Source organism: Apis mellifera, linkage group LG9, assembly GCF_003254395.2.
Source record: "Apis mellifera strain DH4 linkage group LG9, Amel_HAv3.1, whole genome shotgun sequence".
In the NCBI taxonomy this organism is placed as follows: Eukaryota; Metazoa; Arthropoda; class Insecta; order Hymenoptera; family Apidae; genus Apis; species Apis mellifera.
In genome coordinates this window covers 8,635,736-8,652,821 of record NC_037646.1, presented here as the reverse complement: position 1 = coordinate 8,652,821, position 17,086 = coordinate 8,635,736, and the positions used below count along the sequence as shown (strand labels likewise).

Sequence of the window (17,086 nt, the reverse complement as noted above, 5' to 3'; positions counted from 1 at the left end):
ATTGTTTTCTAAGCTTCGTTGCAATTGCCAATCTACGAAATGCAACTATATGTTATATTTATACGTCACTATAGTTATGTTTGGAACTTCCCCTATCAGATAAAAACTTGAGATAATAATATCTTTCAAGATACCTAATAACGAATAAGTACTTGAGGCAAATTCTATGTACATAGTGAGGTTTAATGAAAGTATATGAGAGAAAAAGCAGCCTTAAGAATAACACATGCTGTCGTCAGATTATGACGTATACAATACTGTTATGCATATCAAACTGTGTTTCTGGTATCGGGAAATCATAACAGATACATCTGGCTGTTAGCCAGTAAAATTGAATGTGAAACATTTCGACAAGGATTTTCACAAGACGTAAATATATTCAAATTTCTTTATTCAGTTTTTATAGTTATTTTAATTTAAAATTCGAGAAGTAATAAACAATTTCACGATAGTAATAGTAGACTAATGATTATTAAAGTAGATTTTTATCTAAATGATAAATTATATACCTATAAGATATAAATCTGAATGATTACGAAACATATTTATTGTAATTTTGCCTATCAACATTTAATTTTCTGTAAGGTTAAATAACGCTTATAACGAACATTTTGTACTACGTATAAGCATACGAAATGTAATTCTTTTTAGTAAAACATTTCTCATTATTTAAATTTGTGCATTTAATTAAAAATATAGAAATATATATAGAAATATATGAATTACTTAAATTTAATTAAGCAATTACTTAATTATGCAATATTTTTATTAAAACTTATTAAAAGTTATTATTTAATCTAAAATTTTTATTTTTTACTAAATTTTTAAGAAAATTTTAATTATTTCTTATGTTTGCATGTTTTTTCTTTTTTTCTTTAATAGACAATGCCATGGATTGCTGTTATTCTAGCAAAAATGGAAATCCCACAACTCAAAAAGAGCTTCCAAACATCTCTAGTCCAGAGATGTTCGATAGTGGAGATGAAGAAGATAAAAAGGATAATGAATCATTTGTAAATGAAATACCAATAATAGTTAGTGAAAAACTTGAAAAACCTTCTCAAGCTGACTTGATTGCAAAATCTGATAATGATATATTAGCAAAAATTAATAAACTACTGAGTGGTGTACCACCACCACCTAAACTTACAATTTGTAGAATAGATTGCTCAGAATTATTATTACGTATTTATGAGAATCAACATTTATTTTGGACACCATGTGTATTACCAGAAAAATATATACAACAAGATCTAAATAGAGAACAACAAAAAGAAAATATTAGTACAAATAATTATCGTCATATCAAAAGCACATCTAGAAATTTAAGTACAGCTTTTGATGCTTGTGATCCACAATATCAAAGTAATATTAGTAATAATATAGATACAGTAGATTTAAAAAATATTTGCAGTGATAATTTTAGAATAAAGAAAGCAGTTCCTAACAATGAGCAAGTACAAGCAACTACAACTGTAAACAAGGTAAAACAAGAATCAGTTGTAATTGTACCACAACAATCATTACTTTATTTTACTATTAATGAAAAAAATGTTAATACTTTGACATGGCCTGAAGCATATTATCATAAATTTCATGGAATACAGTGAGTATATTAATGTATATATATAATTTATAATATCTGTATAAAGATACATAATAATACTTTTGTGGTTTTAGTTATAACAGAAATAAAGCAGTTGAAGAATTTGAAAGCCTTACATCAAAATTATGTAGTAGGTATATAGGAGCTGAAACTCAATCTACATGTACTGTATGGTTTTCTAAACCAGCACCAGGAAGTGCTAAAAAACGAAATCTTTTAGCTAATCGAAATAATGGTCAAAGTCCAGGAAAAAGATTAAGTCATTTAACAAAGAGACGAAAAGTATTCTCTAGTGCGAATTTACAAGGATTAGCTCTTAATAATAAAAAACTCTTAGTATTAAATATTAAGTACGTATCAAAGTTGTGAAATATATTTTGAAAAGATTTTATTAATTTAAAACTTATTAAATATAAATTTCATTTTTTTTTTTTTTTATGTGTAGAAAACCTACAATTAAAAAAGGCAAAAGTCCGCGAGGTAAAAGTCCACGAGGCAAAAGTCCAAGGGGAACTCCTAGAAGTTCAACAAAGAAAAAAGTGGCTCGACGACTTATTTTAGATGGATCTAATCCATTAAAATCTAAGATTGAAACATCTAAACGCGCACTTTTTCAAAGTCCTCCTCCTTCAGATCTACCTGGTCCGAGCAAGTTACTCGCAAATGATTCAAATTCTATAAGAATTAAACGCGCACTATTTACACAAAATACAAAAGAAAGTGATTCTGATAAAAGTCAAAATACTGAGGAATCAAGAAAAAGGAAAAATGAAGAAGAATTAGAAGGACCACGATGTAAATGGGCAAAAAGTTTATCTTTTGACTGTTCTCATGAATTGCATAATAATACAGTATCTTCATGGGATAGACATTCATCTAGTAGTATAATTGAAAGAAATAAATCATCTTTGCATGAAGGAAAATGCGAACTTAGTGAAACTCATAGAAAGGTATTTTTGTTTAAACACTTTAAAACATTTTTAAATAATTATCTTTGGTATAGCATAATATAAATACATATGTTTAGAAATTACTCTGGGCAGTAGCAGAAGCTTTACGAGATAAAGGAATAGGTATGACTCATCCACAATTTAAACAATATGCTACGAATTTAGCGCGAACTATTAAAAAACTTATGCCTGATCTCGAAAATAAGAATATTCCTCGCAAACCAGGAAGTACAAGTGATCGTATGTTGAAATTAGCAAAATATCATGTTTTGTTTGTAATTGATGCAAGACCAACTGATTGACAATACTCATTAATATAGCATATGAAAAATTTTTTACACAACTTTGCGCAAAATATATTATTTATCACAGAAATATCAATGATTATACATTGGTATTTATATGTAGAGATAATATATATATAATCAATGATTTTTATTTATCTGAATATAGTGAGATATTGTATTAAAATGTATTATAACAAATCACATAAAACATTAATGTGTGACGTGTGAATGTTAGAATTGTTTATGGAATATCAAGATATTTTTTACTGCATAAACATAAACATAAGAGTTTGTTTTTAATATACCTATTTTTTATTAGCGATAAAATAGTATATATATATATATATTTCACAACTTATAAATAATTAATAAAAGGTGCTTCTCTGAAACAAAACATAATTTGCAATTAATAAATTTTAAAAACAACACATGTGTACATATACATCAATCATAATTAGTATTGATTGTATCTAAAACGTTTAAGGGGCGAGTAAAAAAATAAAGACTAATCGCATTCGCGATGCTTGTTTAATCTTCGATTTTTTATTCCGCATTTTGATGACCCACCCTGGCAATCACTTCATCCAATATTTGCGTTAATTCTTTATTTTCTTTAGTTTTCTGTTCAACCAATTCAGCCAATGAATTACTTTTTAATTCTGCTTTCCTTAGCATTGCATGAAGTTTTACTGTTTCATCTTCATGTTGTTTTCGTATAGCATCTAATTCAAAATTAGCTCTGAAATAATTTAAAAATATATTAAAGTATTTTAATTTTTTTTCTTTCTTTCTCATTACTTACTTTTCGAGTTCGGTCATAGCATGATTCTTCAATTGATCGTATCGCGTTTCCAAACATTTTATCGTTTCCATATTTTCCTGAATACTTTCTTTTAATAATGTTTCATTACTTTTACATGTGGATACTACTCCTTTAAGCCTCTCATACTTTTGATGAACATCATTAAAAGCGGCCTCTGTATTATTTAAATGAACATTTGCAACTTGTAATTCCTCTTGAAGTTTTGCTTTTTCTTGTTCAAAATTCGTACGATCCCTTTCTTTTTCCGTGAGCAGTCGACTAATCGATTTTTCATATTCTTCGACTACAACTCTAAAAATATTCCAAATAATATATTTAATTATATATTATTATTATTATATTATTATTTTAATATTATATATTTTATGAATTTTAAATAAACAACATATAACTTACGTCATTTGAGATTTACTTTTTATTTCTTGTGCTATTTGTGCTTGTAATTTATTAATTTTTTCTTGAAAAGAAAAATTCTCATTTTTTTGCTTTTCTAACTCAGCTTCATATTCTTTCTTTTGTTTTTCTAATTCTTTTTCTAATTGCAATACAGTTGTCCGTACTAATTCTAATTCCTTACTCATATTAATATCGATAATAAGTGAAGTATCGGATTTCGATTCTTCTACAGATTCTTCCTGTAATAAAAAATATTTATGTATATTTATCTAGTAATATTATTAGCAAATATATGAAATACATACTTTGATTGCTATTTTCTCTTGAATTTCATTCGTTTTCTGCGTCATTTTTGTAGAAACAGGACTATAAAAAAGTAATCTATCGATAGCTGCTATAGCAGGATTACGTTTAGATATATCAATATTTTCTGATATATTTTCACTTTTGCCGTTTTGTTCCTCGTTTATAGATTGTGTATTGCCTTGAGGTAACATACTGGTATCAGCTACCAATGGATCAAATTTTACATACAAAGAATCGGTTCTGAAGCGATTAATAGTTTTCTTGTTGTCGTAATTTGTCAAAAAGTCGAAACTCGTAGGATCTTGGAAGACTACGATATATAATCATTATTAATAAATATATATTCATTGATATTTAAAAATTTTCATATTAAAAAAATACTTACTTTCAGATGTTGCACTAACGAAGGGGTTGTTATCTTCTGAACACTCCAATGAAGATTGAAAAATATCATTGGCGACTTGTTCAGCAGCAGATTTCAGTTCTTCGAAATTTGGCTGCTCAATATTAAATGTATCTAATGATGTGCTCTGTCGTTGCGGTTTAAAATCCGTATATTGTTCTACTTCCGATACAGTTTCCAAAGACAAAGAAACATCCTGTAGAATAATAGTAGTATCTAACTTTTCTTCGGAAGACCCGTGTTCTTCTATTTCCTGATTTTCTTCTTTTATAGAAAAATTTATTACATTTGTCTGATTCGAATCATTTACATTTTTTTTATCAGAACAATCATCCGAGATAATAGTTCCTTCTTTTTTTTTTTGAAGAACAATATCGTTTACCTCGAAGCTATCTTCTTTTGCCGAAGAAAGATTAATATTTTTAACAATATCGTTATTTTCAATTTCTTGACAAATATCTTTAGTTAAATTTTCCTCAACTTCAGGCGTTTTTGATTCAACAAAAGAAATATTATCTAAACAAATTTGCTCATCGCTTACAACATTATTAGAAAAATTCGGTGAATTTGATTCTGTCAAATTATTATTTTTATTTTCTAATTTTTGAATGGAATTTGTCACTTCAGTATGCGAAGATATATTTATTGTTACGTTAGAATTATTTGTCGATGAATTTTTTACATTATCTTCAACTTCTTGAGTATCGCTTACATTCAATTTCGAGGACTCTGAATTAGTCAGTAAGGAAGAAAACGTCGGTATACTAGGTAATGACGGTTCTTCACCATATTCCGCGAACACAGAAGTTGAATTACATACAGAATTTACAATGTTATAAGGTACAAAATCCACAGGCAAAGAATGATCTTCGTTTGAGTTATTCTTTAATATACTAGATCCTTCTTCTTCTTTAGTAACATCTGTGATTTCTTTACTGGGTGATAAACATACAAACGTCGAATTTAAATTAGATTCTTCCTCTGTATTATGACATTGTGACAATGAAGCCTCATCATCGCCATTAAAAGTATTATTGGCTTGATGATTATTTAAATTATTATTGTTTTTAGGAGATCTTTCTATATCTATTTGTATAAAACTATTTCTCCTATTTGATACAATTGCTACAGGAAGAGGTTCTCTGATACAAACTGTACCTAAAAGAGATCGTTCCTGGATATTCTGTGTAGTATTAATCGGTGAGTCTACAAATTCATGAGTCTCTAAGTTGTTTTCGACGATTTCAACTGACTTTTGAAAATCATCCGTCAACGAGATCTCATTTGCGAGATTTTTAGTGTCATTAGCTGTTAATTCGTCAGTGGCAGATGCGAATGTTTGATCCTGACTGAAGTCCTGAGAATTTTCAAGTGTACTAAATGAATGTTCGTCCTCACTGTTCAAATGTATTGTCGCACAACCGGTAATCAAATCGTCCAAGCCAGATATATTTGAATTCACATAAGAATTATTCTGAGGACTCGAAGGTACAGAGTCTGGACAGATACCGCTGCTACTTTTTGTGCTTAAAGTACTATTGAGACTCTGAAAACTGCTAGATGAGGATAGACTTTCTGGATTCGTGTAGGTGATCGATCCAACATCAGCGAACTCTCGAGCAAATCGAACTTTCACCTCATGCTCCGCACTCTTCGACACGGAATTGTCGGCACCGCTCTAAAAAAAACAGAAAAGATGCATTATTAAAATAAATATTACACGGTATATTCATTTTATAATTCATTTTTTTTTCGATTACCACTTTCTTAAAAAAAATTATAATATACCATTTTTAACAAAAAATAATTGCTAATTCTATAAATGGTTATAATGATTTTTGTTACTAAAAATTTGCAAAAATTATTAGATAGTTTTTTAAAAGATTCAAAGATACGAACGAATCATAATAATGATAATATTTGATTTTTCTAAATCAATTCTAATATCTTTCGATCTTCAAGCCTCATATTCACATTAATTAACGCGAAGCTTTCCGTCAAAGCTTATGCTTGAACGCGCTTGAAGAAATTACATCTACCCTTGCCAATTCACAAACGCGACGAGATGCGCATTAATCAAGCTTTTCACTAGTTAGACGCAAAATACCGGCGACGTGGGCGATGGCAATGGTGATGGTGATGGCGATATCGATGTCCTTGCTGGGATCGCAACAGCTCGATGAAGCAGCTTATTGATATACTCCATATTTTTACGAAACAAATGTAAAATACAGATATGCGTTCGACGGACAGTCGTTTCGTTCACTGAGAAAATTTGCATCAGCTGATTTTGGTGTCGAGGCTTGATTTCTTTCAGAAATTGCGCAACTTCTTCCGTTGCTCGAACTAATTATAAAATATAACGCGGGCTACGTCACGAAGAGAAGGAGACCAGATTTTGTTTTACCAGATCTTGTGCCAGTCTCGCATGCGAATCCATGCCAAGAACAGTTATGAGTGGACGTGTCCCGCGACAAAAAAGAACGTATCTGATCGTATCATTGATGGCGCGATCGCGGTAAAAAGTTGAATTGTTGAATCATCGAAAAAAATGTTCGTTTCAATTTTGGTTCAAATTTAGTTTCCAAATTAAGTTCCAAGAGTGTTTTTTGCATAAAATTCTTTTCGATTCAGAAAAATATACAATCTTGGATTAAAGATTTTCAAAGTTTTCATAAAAGAAAATAAGAGAAGTTTCATACTACTGAAGAAAACCAGAAGAAATAAGTCTAGATATTTGTATTTACTGATTTTTCTATAGTATAGTTAGCCACGAATAGGAAGTTAAATGCAGAATAGAGATTGACTGACGTGTTTGATTTGCTTAGGCCAAATTTAAAATCGCGGTAAATTTTTTTAAAAAATTTGATGAAAAGTGAGTAAATTTGTTATTTTAAACTTAATGGAATAGAATTTTTGGTAATTCTGTAATTAGAAATAGATGTTTCACGAAGATTACCTTAAAGATGAAATTCCCCATGACTTCCTAAATAACCTCCACTTTCGGCTGTCACTGCTGGCCGATATGAGGCCATATTTACACGCGGGTTCACAGAACCCCACGTAGTGAACTTTCTTTCTTTCTCCCCGCCTATATATCCTCACCCCTGACACGTTTATTTCCGACGATACAACGCATCTTTCGTTTATCATTCACCCTTTTCGCGATCCCGTGTATTTTTTCTTCGGCCTTCTCTCCGACGATTTTCTTTCCGCCCGATCCTTCTTTCATCAACAGAAGAAAGAAAACTCTCGATAATACGGATTATTTTCACCTTTTATAGTCTCTGATTATATAGCTTCTGATTTGATCAGAAAGCGAATGAGATCATTTAGTTAAAAAAATTTCTATCAGATATTTTCTTGGATTTATTAAACGTAAGATTTACTAACTTCAAAGAATTTGCTAATTCAATGATATTTTTCTAAGATATAACCAACGTTCAACGTTTCAAATTATTCGATGTAAAAAGATTTCACTCTCTCTAGTCTACTTGTTTCTTACATCTAATAAAATTGAGTCGCCCAAATTATTCTGAAAAATTTTCACTATGTGATTTCATTCGAAACGAGAGAAAATGAAGATGAGGTATAAATTTACTTTATTATGTCATCACGTTTAATTACAATTTCTTCGTTTGATTAAAAAACTAAGTTATCGCATAAATGTTTGCTTTTGATTTGGTTAAATATTTGAAATAAATCGCGGACAGAATATGATCGGATCAACTTGTCATGGAAAACAGATGCATTTAGAAAGTAGAATATATAAACTGCGCATTAATCCAACACACTAACCATTATGCATTTATTGCTTAAATTATATACTTTTTTTTTTAATGAAATAAGTCATTAATTATATGAATATTAATGCTGTTTTTTTTTTAATCTCCCATGTTGCTTTCATTATAATTATATAATTGTTTACGCTGCTATGAATTATGTTTTTTCCAATGCATTATTATTTAATTATGTATATTATAACAAACAATATATAATAACAATACGATCATAAATACTTGAGATAATTGAACGGAATATATTTAATTCCGAATGTATTGTGTATAATCATATACAATTCATTATCATATATATTATTATTTATCACATGATATGTTTTTATATTACTACATTATATTTTAATTATATTTTCTTATATTTTCACATGAACTGAAAAATATTTATGAAAGGTAATATTATAAATTGATGTAACCCACATATAGCATATACGTGAAAATAATAATTGTGATATTTTTTTTCATATAAATTAAAAAGAATATGAATCTTGTTTAAAATTAGAATATGATGATAATTCTGTAAAACAATGTGTAACATCGAAAGCTACACACAACATGACAATTAACTTTTAACATCTTCAATTAAAGATTATTGGGAAATAGATTGGTGAAATCAATCACTTGATACAGAAAAATAAAATGAATGCTAATTTATAATATAAATAATTGAATTTCTATTAATATATATGTAAAACTTTCAAAATAAAGTTATTTTTTCAAAAAGTTTTGAAAACTTGAGAATATTTAAAAATTTTTGCTTATTTGGAGCACGTCCTTATTCTTAATGTGACGCGAACAATTTCGATTATAGATTCACGGGAAATCGATTTTAAAAATATAGAAACATTGAAAAATGCTGATTAAATGATTGTGGAAATATACTAGAGTAAAAACATCATTCAGATAAGTCGATAATGAATGACATTTTGAACGTCATGCATTTTATCAATTAAACAAAGATACATAATTTTTTAAAGAATATATAAAATGATTAAATATAAATATTTAAATATCATAAATACACAATATATTTAATATTTATTTTCTTCGTCTTTTTAATAAAAAATATAAAAATATATATAAATAATTTTGTTTTTTATAGATTGTTTTGTGAAATAATATAATCATCTAGATAATTTAAAATTTGTATGCTCGAAAACATCAAAATCATTAATTAATTAATTTCTTAATCATGATAAATAATAAAAATATTTCCATAAACCGTAGCATGTTATTGATAATTATTATATCATGGTGCTCTTGCTTATTAAACTTATAGTATAAAGTGAATGTGTTCGCTTGAGCTCACCGTATACGAAGCGTTCAAGCGAGCAAACCAATATAATTTCCTTCGAAACTCGAGAAGCTCGTAGTCTCCTTATTCGGAGTATTCTTGACATTATCGAAACCGCAACACGTATTATCCCTATGACTCATTCCCATCTGGTTATGATGACAGAGAGAATCAGAGACATTTCTTTTTCAAGGGGTGTGTCTCTTTCTTTTTCTTTTTCTCAATCTTATATCTCCGTTCTATTTCTTTAAAAGCTATCTTTAACATCGATTCCAATTGAATCCAGAGAAAAATTAAACTTCTCTATAAATCTTCACTTGATAGAAAATAGCGTTAAAAATAAGCAATGCGAAATTAGGTCTGAGACAATAGATCATCGTCTTCTGTTTATCCTTAGTCTCTATAGGAAAGATTTATCAGAAGACACTCACCAAGCCTAATGATCAACGAAGGATATCTCTGGTTGAAATTCTAATATTAGCACACTACATTCTCCAGTCGATACTCTAGATATCCACCACTACCACAGATTTCTTGCGATGGCACGCGACCATGTCTGTACGCGTGTGTAAATGTAAAAGCACCATGACGAAACACGACGATGCTGCCAAAATACAAGCGCCTCACCTTTCGAGATATGCGATTCTGCTAATCCGTCAGGAACGTTTCGTTACTAAATCGCGTCCAGCATGGAGCGAACTGTTTCTAGATTATAAAGAATGATCAACGATGTGAGAGTCATGGCCACTATCTTGCCGATGATACGCGTAACTAACACTTGCTGCTTGTAGGCCGCTGTCGTAACGTCGAACCGCGCACACGCCACACGGGCATTATGCTACAAAGATCACCAACTATGGAAGTGGTGGGACACAATTCATGATATCGAATAGTACGATGGTGTGGCGCTATCTGGAGTGACATGTAGATACTCGTTAATCAAACGTTCAATGCTAAGTAGATAAAAAATAAGAAAATGACCAACAACAAAGAATTAGACATTATCAAAATAGAATAAAAAAAAAAATGATAAAATTGAAAAAATATTATGAAAACTAAATGATATGACATATCATTTTTTTTCTTATGATTCTAAAAACTTTTTCTTGAATAGTTATATAATATATTATAATAGTTCTAGTTATTTTTTCTAAATCAATGTAATTATTGCTTGCAATATGTATGTACAAACTAATTAATCTTGAATATAATCAATATTGTTTTTGCAGAAAATATTACATTAAATCTGATATGATCATGATCAAATTTTGTATTAAATTAAAATTAAGAAAATATTTAAAGAAAACTTAATAAAATCATATGAATAAAAGAATATAATAATATAAAATCATGAAATATTCTAAAATATGAATATATATTATTATATATCTGTTAATATATTTATATAATATAAAATGTAAATAGAGCATATATTGTTTTTTTATAATAATTATAATAACCGGTTTCATTTTTATATCACTGATGACAAACCAGTTTCTGATTCATGTATAAGAAAGAATATAAAATATTATAAAAACTTTAGATTAATAACCTAACATATTAAATATTAATTATATTTTTTTTAATTTTTCCATTCAGTACACGTGATAGAAATTATATCTGCAAGTTATACATAATTATATATCCGCCAAATATATTTAAATTATATTATATATATGAAATTGTAAGTAAGCATTCTTTGTTCGTTCTTTTTACATGTTAAAGAAAGATATTCCCACACGGGGAAGCAAAACTTATTTTCGTTTCAAGGTGCTCCTGGAGATTCAAGGTTTATTTATAGGGATGCTTTGATACAACTGTTTGCAATAAAAACAAGAGCAAAAGCAACCGGGTAAAAAAGATAACTGATAAGAACGCGGAATATGTTGACTTAAAGTTCATTGCCATGCGCATTGGCAAAATGTTATCATTTATAAAAAAAAACATAAATACCTTGCAATTATGAAGAGATGCAGTGATTTCACGGAGTACTACTCGAGTTCCTTCACGAGCCGAACCATTAATGTTCCTTGGATTTGACATCCTGATATTTCACAATTTTAGTACAAATTCTTTAATAATTTTATTAAATACATCCGTCGTTATGCTTTTGATAATAGTAAATACGATAAAAATTAAATTGAATAATAAAATGTATTGTAAACAAGTTAAATGAATGAACAGTAATAATTAATATTAGTATTCACATTGCATCTTGTTCAATGTTATGAAAAAACACGAATTTTTTCAAACATATACTCGCGATAAATATAAACTTTGTAAAACTTGGATTTAATATAATATTAAAACAAGAAAATGACTACGTTTCGTTGAAATTACGCGCATACATTCCACAATAGCTTCACTGTTACAACGTTAAACACGCAACCGCTTTCTTAACGGCCGTCTGGCATTTGACAACTTGAATGTAAACGCATCAACCAATCATATTGCATTATTGTGTTTCTAGAGGGAACGCTTGTGGCGCCACGTTACTTTTTTTTTTACGGTCGATAATATCGATTTCAACATTCGATCATCGTAAGTTTAATAATTTATATCATAAATAAATAATGAATAAATTTTATATTTTTTGTTTGTTTTATAATAAAAATTGTATGATTAATGATCGGATTTACAAATATTTATTGTCAAATTTTTCATACAAATATGTATAAACAGCCGTGTCTCTATATGCAAGGCAGTGTAAATTGATCACGAAATTTTTAATCATATTTTAATAATTAATAGTTTTATATCTTCACTCATGCATTCATCCCTTCGTCTGTATTTTTTATTTTTTTAATTATTAGTACTTCACAGTATACATATACATAAAAATACATTCACCCAGCTTAATAACGCATTGTTATAATACGTTGCGTTAAAATAAAGCAAAATATATAAAAGAATACTATTCACAATGTTTTTTTTTATCTTAGTACTAATAAAAATATTATTTTTAAGGACACTTTTCGCAGACATTAATATTGTCTAGATTTATGAAAATGGTAATTATTAATTATCCTAAAATTTTAATATAATGTATTATCAAGTTTCACTGCATGAATATAATCACAGAAGATAGCCATAGGCTTTCATGTAAGTTTACATTCCTCTATGCAAGGCACTTTTTTTAAATGTTCACAATAAAACAAATAATATTAAATAAATTCAGTATCACTATGGACATTATTATAGAAAGTGATTAACATCTTGTACTATAAGTTTTACTATTACATGATGATATATTGGGAAGCACCATATTATTTACGATAACATACAGTATACTCTGTTATTACCGTGCACTTATGCAATCCCATAGCTTAATAATACATTGTGCATCTTTACAAAAGGCAAAACTGTTTGAAGCAGTTAATGATATTTCCCAAAAAACATATATAATACATTACTATATTTAATTAAAATCATTCACCAGCAGTTAGTAAATGAAATGCTTAATCAAAGACTATGAAATATTTATAAATATTTGATTACGTATATGGATGTAACTGTGGTGGAGGACGTGACGGTGTAGTTGAATTTTTTTGACTACTAGAAGGTGGAGTTAAAAGACCGCTTTCATTTGGACTCTGTCTACCAGATTCAACATTAGAATCAGATTCATTTGTATCAGTAGAAGGTATTTCATCCACTAATCGTTGTTGTGCCTTTTCTAACATGTTTAAATCTACAACATGAGTCTGTATACGATGTGATTCATCCATTACTATATTAGGCACTGTTGCTTTAAGTCCAGATCCAGAATGAGACTCTACAGGTGTTATTGCAGACCTTAAAAGGCACTGAGAATCTTCTTCAGCAGTTGTCATTGCAAATGGAGTAAGCCATTTGACACAAGATGCAAGCTGCTCCCATGGAATGCGTGATACTCTTAAAGCACATTCTCTTCCTTGTGTATGATAAATAGCTGCTGCAGCTATGTGACTATAAGGGAATTTTAAACTTCCTTCATCTAATGTAGCTAAATCTAATAATTGAGCTGCCTGAGAATATTGTAAACCTCCATATTGTGGATAAATAAATGCATTTGGTCTTGACCAATCGCCTGATTCAATTTGCATATAAATATTCAGCCAGCCAGGAGCAGTTACTGGAGATAAATTCCATCCAAGACCTTTTAAAATCACTAATTCTTTTCCCAAGATTTCTTCTTCTGTGCATGCTCCATCAGTAACATAAGCAAATTCTGCTATTTTAGGTGGATAAATTTCTTCAACCTATAAAAAAAATAATTTTATTAATTATTAATTTAAAAATCATTTATTTATTTATTATTTATAAAAATATAAATTTTATCATTTATTTATTTATAAAATCATAAACATTGGAATTTGAAACATACAAACCTTGGCAGCTATGAAAAGACATGTAATGCCTATTAATTGTAATTGGTTTTTGGGTACATTTTGATGAATAGATAGATATCTGTCTATGTAATCCATTGCAAGATAATAAGTCTCTCTATGTAGCTTATATACTTCACAAACTTCAATCAACCAATCTAACAAAATTGCTCGCATTCTTGGTTGTAATGTTGGGTGCCTTTGAAACATTTGTGGATTCCTTTGAGTAATAGTCTTTTGATCTCCCAAACACATAAGAGACCAAACTTGAGAACCATCAGCCCAAGGAAATGATGGTAAAGGACTTGGTCTATTTGATGTATTATTAGAAGATGATGGTGTTAGAAAGCATGTTGAAGTTCTTAATTCAGACCATGTAGCTGGCTCTTGTTGCTCTTTCAATGGAGATACTTGATGTTGTGTGCATGAATTTTCTAAAGGATGTACTGTATGACAAGACTCTGTATATGATACATGTGATAATGCAGGTATTTTACTTGGTGGATATACATTTTCTGAATCTTCAGAAATATCTGTTGCTCTTCTTTTACGCTTTGAAGACTGTGTTACTAGTTTGCCACCTTGTAAATAAGTCTGTGATTTTTTCCCATGTAAACTGGACAAAATTGAATAAAAAAAAAATATTATTTTATATTGAAATTATCATAATAATATTAAAATCCTTTTTTATAATAAACAAAAAAAATTCCATATCTTTGTAAAGCAAGTGAAAATATTTTTGGAAGGTAACAGAATTACGTCTTAATTAACGTCTAATATTTTTTTAAAGTTATGTACATTACATAGATATATTATAATTTATTGTACATGTTTACAAAGAATATAGGAAATCATAAAATAAAAATTCATGTATATATTATTCATATAACATTATTAAAGCTTCTAAATGGTAAGTACTAAGTAAAGAAGGTTATACATACATAATTCTCAATTTTTTTTTTTAATTAGAAAGTCTAGAAAATTACTTGGATTAATCAAATCTATTTTAAATAAATTTTATATGTTTATGATGAAATATTGGAAGAATTGAATGAAATTTTAAGACCAAATAGAAAGTTATTCGCTCACCTCGTCTGTGGCATTTTGCTCTGAAATTGTCGACGTGTTCAAAAAATATTTCGAACGGGAATGGACTTTTTTAATATGAACACAAATTGATCAATATTTTATTTAAGTATTCACTTAATTATTTTAATATATGCTGAGTAATTTTGCTAAGAAAATGCCGAAAAGTAAAAGAGCGCGCAAAGCTCACACGCACCCGATCGCCATAATGCACGTATACTTGACTTCGTTTGATTCAATATTTTATGTCATAACTTTTTATTTATAAAATGTTTTGTAATACGAAAAGTCTTTAAAGTCTTTTCTGATAGAATTTCAAGCCTCGAGATATCACAGAACAGTAATTCTTCAAAAAAATACGGGACGTGGAACTCGAAGCGCGGGAGACCAGCGCGCGAAACGATGACCAACCCCTGCTTGCAATCTGCCACTGTCACGCCCTCTATATGTATAACATAACCTCAAAGGGGCAAAAAAATTCTAAATTTTTAACTGAATAGCTTCTTCGAAGTTCTATCATTTAATTCCAACACATAAATATCATTACTTTTATATATATACATTGAATTTAAACATTACACAATCGTGGTGCAACGTTGGCGTCCTTTGACAGACGCCTTATTCTTATTATGTTTTTACGAAGTAAAATATTATAAAAAATTGCACAAATCACTATTCATTAACCGGGGGAAGTATATTTTATTCGAATAACGCGATACATTCGTACTAAAACACTAAATATTACATATAGTTGATACATAAATCCAAGGAATCACAGCACCCACGCGTTCTGCGCAACTACGTTTCCCGCTCGATTTTAACACAACTTTTTCAAAGAATATGAAAAAATATTATTACACTTAAACACATTGTATATAATTAAACTACAATAACTTTGTAATCATGTAAAAACAATTATATACATATAAAATAATACTTTTAAATTGCGAACTGAAGTTTACGATTACTTTCGCGGGAACGCCAAACCTACAGGCACCGGTCATGTATTTGTGGCGCTGCTGTGCATTAATATAAGCGATTTCTATTGGTCGCAGCGAAGAGCACAGCTGGCGCTCAGCTGATCTACCGTACACACACACATGTATTAATGCATGCATCCACTTACGCCCTGACCACGCGGGAAATATACGCGCGTAAATTGTTTCTTCTTTGAACATAAGTTATAATTGTAAAACATAAAAATAATAAGACAAAATTTTTTATTATAGTTCTTTAGATATTATCAATTAATAATGTTTCTTTAAATATATAAACTGTTTATTTAATTATATTAAAAATATTTATATTTTAATATAAAATATTGTTTGTTTAAATAATATATCTATAATCATTCATATTATTAATATTAATCTGAGTCGAAAAAACTAACAAAAAATTAATTCTTTTAATGTAATCACAGATAAAATATAACGTAGATTTAACATTTTGTAGAATTTAGTATTATATGAACTAAAATGAACTGATTTTATAAAATCAATGGTTGTTTTGCGCCCTCTGTAATTTAGAATGACTATATTAGGCACTATATTTTGCCAGAGATGAAGTATAAGATAGATTTATCACCCTATGAAACTTCATGTTTCATATTCTAATATACCGATTATACAAAAAATTAAAAATTTTATGATTTTTATATACAGTATAAGTTTTAGAAATCAATAAATGCAAAAAATTCTTATTTTTTATAGTTATAGTTTAACATTAATATTAAAATTATATATATTACATAACACATATTAATTTTAACAAA

General features: G+C 28.7%; 3 protein-coding genes across 5 annotated transcripts; 1 reads left to right on the top strand and 2 right to left on the bottom strand.

Moving 5' to 3' along the window:
- Positions 1-180: 180 nt before the first annotated feature.
- On the top strand, positions 181-3,348 carry LOC409010. 2 transcript variants are annotated; one of them, XM_006561813.3, is made up of 5 exons: positions 181-369; positions 883-1,606; positions 1,681-1,956; positions 2,052-2,556; positions 2,634-3,348. In XM_006561813.3, exons 2-5 carry the CDS (start codon positions 891-893, stop codon positions 2,856-2,858), a joined length of 1,722 nt encoding a protein of 573 aa, XP_006561876.1. In that variant the 5' UTR covers positions 181-369; positions 883-890; the 3' UTR covers positions 2,859-3,348. The 2 variants fall into 2 exon arrangements, with proteins under 2 accessions (XP_006561876.1, XP_016769550.1); XM_016914061.2 differs by having other exon boundaries at positions 257-637.
- On the bottom strand, positions 2,973-12,276 carry LOC411326 (probable WRKY transcription factor protein 1). 2 transcript variants are annotated; one of them, XM_006561815.3, is made up of 6 exons: positions 6,879-7,081; positions 4,754-6,449; positions 4,368-4,678; positions 4,063-4,301; positions 3,646-3,957; positions 2,973-3,582 (listed from the first exon to the last, which is right to left on the bottom strand). In XM_006561815.3, exons 1-6 carry the CDS (start codon positions 7,050-7,052, stop codon positions 3,387-3,389), a joined length of 2,928 nt encoding a protein of 975 aa, XP_006561878.2. In that variant the 5' UTR covers positions 7,053-7,081; the 3' UTR covers positions 2,973-3,386. The 2 variants fall into 2 exon arrangements, with proteins under 2 accessions (XP_006561878.2, XP_006561879.2); XM_006561816.3 differs by lacking the exon at positions 6,879-7,081 and adding an exon at positions 11,816-12,276 and having other exon boundaries at positions 3,358-3,582.
- A 215-nt stretch (positions 12,277-12,491) lies between these two features.
- On the bottom strand, positions 12,492-16,320 carry LOC411327 (G1/S-specific cyclin-E1). The gene is made up of 4 exons (XM_016914185.2): positions 15,863-16,320; positions 15,319-15,775; positions 14,233-14,845; positions 12,492-14,103 (listed from the first exon to the last, which is right to left on the bottom strand). Exons 2-4 carry the CDS (start codon positions 15,330-15,332, stop codon positions 13,357-13,359), a joined length of 1,374 nt encoding a protein of 457 aa, XP_016769674.2. The 5' UTR covers positions 15,333-15,775; positions 15,863-16,320; the 3' UTR covers positions 12,492-13,356.
- Between the last annotated feature and the right edge of the window lie 766 nt (positions 16,321-17,086).